Below are 9,358 nucleotides of genomic sequence, written 5' to 3'. Positions count from 1 at the left end.
GCCTCAGCAACCTATGTTGTTCTTTGAGATATTTGATGTGTGGGGCATTGACTTTATGGGACCGTTTCCTAACTCTGGTGGGTATCTGTACATTCTGTTAGCGGTTGACTACGTGTCAAAGTGGGTGGAGGCCGTACCTACCCGCCTTGACGACGCCAACACCATTGTTTCTTTTATTAGGAATCACATTGTATGCCGTTATGGGTCGCCACGAGCAATCGTGATCGACCAAGGATCCCACTTTTGTAACAGGAAGGTAGAAGCATTGCTCAAGCGCTATGGAGTATCGCATAAGGTTGCTATTGCTTATCATCCGCAAACAAATGGGCAAGCGGAAGTTTCCAACCGGGAAATCAAGAGAATCTTGGAAAAAGTGGTCAATCCACAAAGAAAGGATTGGAGCCTCCGGCTAGGAGATGCACTATGGGCATACAGAACGGCTTACAAGACTCCGATAGGGATGATTCCCTTTCGGATCGTCTATGGTAAGGCATGCCACCTTCTGGTGGAGATTGAGCATCGAGCATACTGGGCGGTAAAGCAGTGCAACATGGATTTGACCAAAGCGGGTGAAGCTAGGAAGTTACAATTAGAAGAACTTGAGTGTTTGAAGAACGAATCATATGAAAATGCCCGAATTTACAAGGAGAATACTAAGGCATTCCATGACCATCACATTCAGAAGAAGGACTTTAAAGAAGGAGATGAAGTCTTCCTCTACAACTCAAGGCTCCGATTTATGCCTGACAAGCTCCGTTCTAGGTGGGAAGGACCTTTTAAGGTGAAAGAAATGAAGCCCTACGGAGTGGTGGAATTGTTTGATCCCAAAGGTGAAGTGACTTTCAAGGTGAATGGGCATAGAGTGAAGAAATATCATGGTTGCAAACCTCCAAGGGAGCTAGAGGTGTACATATTGGAGGATGCACCAAGTAGAGATGAAGCTTGAGAAGAGGACCGTCCAACTTAAGGACGTAAAAGAAAAGTGCTTGGTGGGAGGCACCCCACCGTGGTAAGATCTTCCTTGTTTATACCATCTTGTAGTATCTTTAATTCCTTTAGTTTTATGATCTTTTGATGATTGATTAAGTGCTTAGAGATGCTAGCTTTGTTGATTCTGTTAGATAGATAGAATGTTCATTTAGATAGGTTGTGAAAGAGGTAAAGAAAACACAATTTTTTTCTTCTTTCAAAAAAAAAAAAGAGCACTGACGCGCAAGCGCACAGTGCGCGCGCACGCCGGTTGCGAATTCCCATTTTCAGGCCAAAAACCCGAGAGTTGGGCCAAATTTGTGCCCAACTCGCGCCAGGCACCCACGCGTTCGCGTACATGCTGCCTGCGTGCAACATTGCCAGTTGACCATCGACGCGCAAGCGCACAGTGCGCGCGCGTGCCGATGGGGCTTTGTGGAGTCTCTAGTACATTTTCCAGAGAGTTGTGCCACAATTGGGCCAACTTTGTGCCGAAGCTGACGCGTCCGTGCGTAGTGCGCGCCCGCGCCAGCTCTCGAATACTAGAAGCACGCGCCCGCGCATGGTGCGCGAGCGCGCATGGCTCCCTGGGTCACCCTGGTACAAAAACCAGAGACTTGAGCCAGGTTTATGCCACTTTTGTGCCTGGGGCACAACTCCTCGCGCACGCGCGTGCCATTGCCGGGCATGCGCCCTCAGTTAGCACCTTCACGACGCGTCAGCGCATCTTGCGCGCGCGCGCCATCTGCGCGAATCAGTTTAATACTTCGCGCCGTTTCACTCCTTTCTCACTCACATTCTCTTCTTTTTCTTTCTTAGTTCACTCTTCCCCTCTCTTCATCATTTCTCTTCTCTTCTTCTTCTTCCACAACCCACCACCATTGTCTCCGGCCACTCACCGGTGACAACCACCTTTTCCGGTGGCGCTACACTTCTCTTATTTCCTCTCTCATCTTCACAAAAGAAGATTCAACCTTGCTTTTTCATACTCTTCAAGGTTCAACTTCTTCCTTTCCTTTACTTCCACTTTCCTTTATGCTATTTTTTTTAATCAATTACTTCTTGCTATCTTACTTAGTTTCTCTTTTGATTGTTAATGATATTTCTTGTTTTTGTTTGCTTATTTTCCCTCTCTTTTCTCTGTTTATCCATGGATGTTGAACTTGAACTTAATTTGCATTACTAGATCTTTTGTCACTCTTTTACCATTGTGTGATGTTTATGTGGTGATTGATGTTCTATTTTGGGCTTTAGATTGGTTTAGTATTTCATAATTGCTCATTGCTTGATTATTGCACGCCAAGTGTTCGAGGAAATGCACAACTACCATTTTGGCTCATTTTAGTCTTACACTTTCAAATTGGTGCTCCCTCCTCATTCACTTGCTTCCTCTTAAATGCATTGAGTCTAATTTATGTGCTTAAGGTTCATACTTGCCAATCCCGTATTAATTGAACATGACTTGCTTTTTACTAAGGATGCTTGAGACTACTCTTCTCATGCCTTTGCATGCCTTACTTTCTCTTGCATCACATGCCAAGTGATATAACCCTTGCTTTCATATTCATCATGGGCATGACAAATCACTTGCATGTTTTCATCAATTTGTTTCTTGGGTTTGATGTTTTCCTTCCTCCCCTTTCTTTTTAGGATGGCCACCAAAAAAATCAAGGAGGTAGCTTCGAGGAAACCGGCCATAAAAAGGGTACCCCAAGGATCAAATTCTAAGGCGCGTTCTTCAATAGGAGCCAAAACCTTATCAAAGAACGGAAAGACACCCGCTCCTATTGATGAGGATAACAAGGGCAAACCGGCACGAGACTCTTCAAGGTTCCCCAACCGCTTTTGTGAACTCAAGTTCCCTTCCACAGCCGTAAGAAACTATCATCTTGAGCATTTGCTCGCTCCGTCGGACAAGATTGCTCCTTATATTCTACCCCGTATCGAAAAGCGAGGATGGGAGTTTCTTTTGAGGAAACCAAGGGAAATCAACCTCTCTTGGGTGGAAGAATTTTACACCAACTACCACCTTCCCTCTCTTCAATCGGTGTACATGCGCCGTAAGCAAGTCTCAGTTTCAGAAGAGGCTATTTAGCAAGTACTTAATGTTTTACCAGTGCCAAGTGCCATGGATGGCTACCAAAAAATCCTACGTCAGCGTGAAGAGTATGGATTCGATTGGGACTCGATACTCCGAGTCGTTGCTGAGCCAGAAACTTTTTGGATCCAAGGTCGACAGCGAATGAGGCCCAAGAGTATCAACGCTCACTTCCTCACTGTGGAAGCTAGAGCCTGGGCCCAGATCCTTTCTCACTATGTGCTACCTAGCACTCACAGGTCGTCCATCACGGCGGACCTTGCCTTGCTTGTTTGGTGTATTCTCACGGAAAAGCCGGTGAACATCCCACCTCTTGTCAAGCAAGCAATGAGTCAAGTTCACGACCGGGGTAACCTGCCATTTCCAGCTTTGGTATTTGACTTAGTTGCTGCTGCGGGTGTTTCTTGGGAAGCCAAGGATAAGAAGATCATGGTTCCGGCTAAGGGCGATGTGGTCGGGGAAAATACCTATAACTTCCCATGAACAAACCAAGCCTTGACATGGCCCCGCCACTTCTTCTTCCTTCGAGCTCATCACCACCACCACTGAGATCCACAGATCAAAGGATAGAAGATCTTCACCAGAAGCTGGATAGGTATAAGCGGCGCAACCACCGCCGATACACCCACCTCAAGAAGCTTCTGAGTCGTGTTGCCCCGAGCATGGAGGAACCTGAGATATTCACATCCACCTCAAACCCAAGCGATGAAAGTTCTGATAGAGGGGATAGTGAAGACTCCGGTCCCGACCGTCCCTTGAGTATCATCCGTAGCACGGAGGACCATGCTAATTTCTAAGTGTGGGGAGGTCGTTCGACCGATCTCCATGGGTAACACTCTCTTCTCTTCAATAACCATGGATTTATCTTTTGCATATATGTTAGCATCTTGCATGCGTAGTTAGTTTTTCTTGTAAATACCCTTGCATGATAGTTAGTTTTATAGAATTACTTGGTGAAAGCAATAACTTTCTCTCCAAGAAACTGTGTTCTGGGTGACCTACCAAATTTTTGAAAATTTTGCAGTGAACATGCTTTAAGAATGTGCTTTGGAACATAGTGATTGAGCTAAGAACACAAGCATGAAAGTTTTGAGCCTATTGCATGGTTACATCTTTTAACCATTATTTCCATTCTTGTGTGCATATCTCTCTCTCCATGAATGTGATCCTTGATTTGTCTAATTCTATATGTCCATTGCTTTATGTATGAATGCATTTGCGTGATTGAGGCCATCATTTCAATAGTCACTTTTCCCAAATAGCCTTAACCCTTATATCTACCATTGATAACCAATTTTGAGCCTTTGATAAACCCTCTTGTTCTTAAATAGAGCATGTCAACAACCCTAAGTGAAAAACCATGAATGTCCCTGAATTTGAATCCTTGATTAGCTTAGGTAAGTTAGGATGTGTATCATTCACATAGGAGGGATATACTTTGGAAATTCGGGTAGATATATAGGCATGTAATTGTAGTATAATTGAAAACTCTAGGATTTTGGGAACATACTCATGTGCTAAATGGTTGCACCGTATGCATTGACACTTTAGTTCACTAAGAAACCCCAAGGAAAAGGGGATGATGATAATGTCATATATACAAAAATATATATATATATATATATATATATATATATATATATATATATATAATATGCCCCAAGATAAAGTAATAAAAACAATGCATATAGTAGGTGGACTGAAAAGAAGGCATGAGTATGCAAAAGGGTAGAAATTCAAGGGTAGCTAGGAATATATTGTAGTTGTATAGGTTGTTTTAGGTGTCTAGTGGGATCCGAGGTTGATCAAGGACTCAAATTTTAAGCCCACTTAGCCATATACATCCTTACCTTCACCCTAGCCCCATTACAACCCATGAATAAGACCTCATGATACTTGTACGCATGCATTAAGTAATTGTCGATTGATTAGATGAAAGACAAATCTTGGAAAGCATGATTAGGAGGAGATTGAGTGACGAACCCTAGACACTTGAGCGAATAGAGCGGATACACTTCCGATGAGGGTTCGATGCTCAATGCTTGTTCCCAACTTTCACAAGCGTTCGTTTAGCAAGTCATATGCACTCTTTAGTGATGTTCAGTTTGGTAGGATTCGTGAACTGCACACTATCTTCACCCTATAGCTCACATGTATTCTTGAAGGATGGATTTACTTTTGACCAAGTAGGTAGATGACTTTACATTAGTTACATGCATCCGTTTAGATACTTAGCATTTCATAAACCCTTTTCCCATCATAATCTTTGGTCTTTTTATTTTAAGCATGAGGGCATGCTTGGTTTAGGTGTAGGGAGATTTGATAAACCCCGATTTCGTGGTTTATCTTGTGCTTATTTTGGGGGATTTTATTAATATTTCTCACACTTATTCACAAGAAATGCATGGTCTTGTGTTCACTTCCCAATATTGCTCTATGATAAAAAACATGCTTATTTTACCTTAAAATTGCCATATTTTAATCCTCTTCTATTGTCATTCGATGCCGTGATATCTGTGTTGAGTAATTTCAGGAATTATAGGTTAGGAATGACTCAGAAGAGAGGGAGAAAGCATGTACAAAAAGGGAGGAACATGAAGAATTGAAGTCTTGGGAGCAGCAGCATCGGCGCACCCGCGCACCCCACACGCTCGCGTGGATGGAACTGACTAGAAGCGGCGCGTAAGGATGGACGCATCCGCGCAGATTGGAAGATTTCTATCGACGCACACGCGCAACTAGCGCGCACGCATGGCGCGCACGCGTGGGAAGCTGCACGTGACCTCATTAAGAGAAATCGTGCCTGGCGATTTCTGAGGCCAAGGAGGCCCAATTTCAAGCTGTTTCTGCATGGAAAAGACCCAAGGATGCTAAGGGGGAGAGGAGGGAGAACTCATTAGGACACTAGGACATAATTTTAGGAGTTTTTTTGGTTCTTGGGTGATTCTAGAGAGAGAAACCCATGTTCTTCTCTAGATCTAGTTTCCATTTTGATTTTTCCTTGTTGATTTGTGAATTGGATATTGTTAATTACAGGTTTAATTGTTCAATTTAAATTCTTTGCTACAATCTTGCTTATATCTAGTGATAGTTTTATGATTCTTTCCAATTGTCATTTTACCCATTTCATGAATGTTGTGGATCTTGTTTTGTTGATGTTACATTGATGATTTCTATGTTTATTCTCGTTGATTGTTTGATTGTACATTGATAATTATTAGTGGGTTTTTGTAGAATTCAATTTAATTGCTATTTTGAACATGTCTTTTGTTAGTGCTTACCAAGTGTTCGATGAATTGTTCACTTTGATTATGGAGTAGTTCCTTCTCACTCTTGGCCTAGGTCAAGGGAATTGGGTAAACTTGAGTCATTGGGTCTAATGGATTTGATGATTTGGGAGCCCTAGGTGGTCAATTTGATACTCATTGACGCCAACCAACTACTAATCTAATTAGTAGGTAGGTTGGGACTTATGGGTTGATGTGATCAGGGCCATTTGACATACTTCAAGTCTAGGAGTAGACATCACGTACTTAAGACTTGAGAGTAGACTTAATGAGATTGGTTCCTCATAATTGTCAAGATGTAGTCGTTGGACAAGGATTGTGATCCCAATTCCCATGCCTAGCCAAGAGTGGTTTTTGTCATTCATATTCGAAAACCAATTTCCAATTTCAATTGTCTTAGTTATAGTTATTCGTTTAGTTTAAGGTAGAATTAAGTTGAATATTGCTTGTTCCTTAGAATTGCTTAATTTTGCTTACGTAGTTGAATTTGTTTATTGCAATTTAAGTTTGCTTGCTTGTTAAGATTATCCATTTATTTTCATGTTCATAACTCACAACCCCGGATTTCTAACCAATGTCGAAGTACATGTTTGCCCATTCCTTGTGAGACGACCCGAGGTTTGAATACTTCGGTTATTTTCTATTGGGGTTGAACTTGTGACAACCAAATCCCTCTTCTAAATTTGACCTCCCGAGGATTGTTGTTGGTAAAGCTATACTCACAACGAGGTGTTATTAAAGAGAAATTTACCAATACACCCTTGGAGAGAGCATCACATCCCTGCACCAATTAGGTGTGCAAAACGCCCTTAGAATGCATGTCTGGCGTTAAACGCCAGCTTGCTTCCTGTTTTTGGTGTTAAACGCCCAAATGTAGCATGTTTCTGGTGTTTAACGCCAGGTTGATGCTTGTTTCTAGCGTTAAACGCCAGCTTGGTGCTTGTTTCTGGCGTTAAACGCCAGACAGATGCTTGTTTCTAGTGTTTAAACGCCAGAATGCTCTTCCTCTAGGGTGTGCTATTTTCAATGCTGTTTTTCATTCTGTTTTTGATTTTTTAGTAGTTTTTGTGACTCCACATGATCATCAACCTAAAAAAATAAAATAGCAATAGAAAATAAATAGATATAATTAAATAACATTGGGTTGCCTCCCAACAAGCGCTTCTTTAATGTCAATAGCTTGACAGTGCGCTCTCATGGAGCCTCACAGATATTCAGAGCAATGTTGGGACCTTCCAACACCAAATTTAGAGTTTTAATGTGGGGGTTCAACACCAAACTTAGAGTTTGGTTGTGGCCTCCCAACACCAAACTTAGAGTTTGACTGTGGGGGCTTTGGTTGACTCTGCAGTGAGAGAAGCTTTTCATGCTTCCCCTCCATGGTTACAGAAGGAGAACCTTGAGTCTTAAATACAAGGTAGTCCTCATTCAGTTGAAGAACCAACTCTCCTCTGTCTACGTCAATCACATCTTTTGCAGTGGCTAGGAAGGGACTTCCAAGGATGATGGATTCATCCTCATCCTTCCCAGTGTCTAGAATTATGAAATTAGCAGGGATGTAAAGGCCTTTAACCTTTACTAGCACGTCCTCTACTAGTCCATAAGCCTGTTTTCTTGAGTTGTCTGCAATCTCTAGTGAGATTCTGGCAGCTTGCACCTCAAAGATCCCAAGTTTCTCCATTATAGAGAGTGGCATAAGGTTAATGCCTGACCCCAGGTCACACAGAGCCTTCTCAAAGGTCATGGTGCCTATGTTACAGGAAATTAGGAGTTTACCAGGATCCTATTTCTTTTGAGGTAATTTTTGCCTATCCAATGCATTTAGTTCATTGGTGAGCAAGGGAGGTTCATCTTCCTAAGTCTCATTACCAAATAATTTGGCATTCAGCTTCATGATTGCACCAAGGTACTTAGCAACTTACTCTTCAGTAATATCTTCATACTCTTTAGAGGAAGAATATTCATCAAAGCTCATGAAGGGTAGAAGCAGGTTCAATGGAATCTCTATGGTCTCTAGATGAGCCTCAGATTCCTTCAGGTCCTCATTGAGGAACCCTCTAGTATTCAGAGGACGTCCCATGAGATCTTCCTCATTGGGATTCACGTCCTCCTCCTCCTCTCTGGGTTCGGCCACACCAAGTAAGGTTATGACCTTGCACTCTCTTTTTGGATTCTCTTCTGTATTGCTTGGGAGAGTACTAGGAGGAGTTTCAGTGATTCTTTTACTCAGCTGGCCCACTTGTGCCTCCAAATTTCTGATGGAGGACCTTGTTTCATTCATGAAACTTAGAGTGGCCTTAGATAGATCAGAGACTATATTTGCTAAGCTAGATGGATTCTGCTCAGAATTCTCTGTCTGTTGCTGAGTGGATAATGGAAAAGGCTTGCTATTGCTAAACCTGTTTCTTCCACCATTATTAAAGCCTTGTTGAGGCTTTTGTTGATCCTTCCATGGGAAATTTGGATTATTTCTTCATGAGGGATTATAGGTGTTTCCATAGGGTTCCCCCATGTAATTCACCTATGCTATTGCAGGGTTCTCAGGATCGTAAGCTTCTTCTTCAGAAGATGCCTCTTGAGTACTGTTTGATGCAGCTTATAATCCATTCAGACTCTGAGAAATCATATTGACTTGCTGAGTCAATATTTTATTCTGAGCCAATATGGCATTCAAAGTATCAATTTCATGAACTCCCTTCCTCTGAGGCGTCCCATTACTCACATGATTCCTTTCAGGAGTGTACATGAACTGGTTATTTGCAACCATGTCAATGAGTTCCTGAGCTTCTGCATGCATTTTCTTTAGGTGAATAGATCCACCTGCAGAATGGTCCAATAACATCTTTGATAATTCAGACAGACCATCATAGAATATATCCAGGATGGTCCATTCTGAAAGCATGTCAGAAGGACACTTTTTAGTCAGTTGCTTGTATCTCTCCCAAGCTTCATAGAGGGATTAACCTTCTTTCTGTTTGAAGGTTTGAACATCCACTCTGAGCTT

The 9,358-nt window shown here is 42.2% G+C and overlaps 1 protein-coding gene and 1 non-coding gene across 2 annotated transcripts; both read left to right on the top strand.

The window, feature by feature from the left end:
- Positions 1 to 550: 550 nt before the first annotated feature.
- LOC112757165 (uncharacterized) lies at positions 551 to 946 on the top strand. The gene has a single exon (XM_025805773.1). The coding sequence runs from the start codon at positions 551 to 553 to the stop codon at positions 944 to 946; it is 396 nt and encodes a 131-aa protein (XP_025661558.1).
- Positions 947 to 9,254: 8,308 nt separating this feature from the next.
- On the top strand, positions 9,255 to 9,358 carry LOC112761253 (small nucleolar RNA R71). Its single transcript, XR_003181657.1, has one exon. It is a non-coding gene; the product is annotated as a small nucleolar RNA R71 (small nucleolar RNA).

This window comes from Arachis hypogaea, chromosome 16, assembly GCF_003086295.3.
Source record: "Arachis hypogaea cultivar Tifrunner chromosome 16, arahy.Tifrunner.gnm2.J5K5, whole genome shotgun sequence".
In the NCBI taxonomy this organism is placed as follows: Eukaryota; Viridiplantae; Streptophyta; class Magnoliopsida; order Fabales; family Fabaceae; genus Arachis; species Arachis hypogaea.
This window is presented reverse-complemented; position numbering and strand designations above follow the sequence as displayed.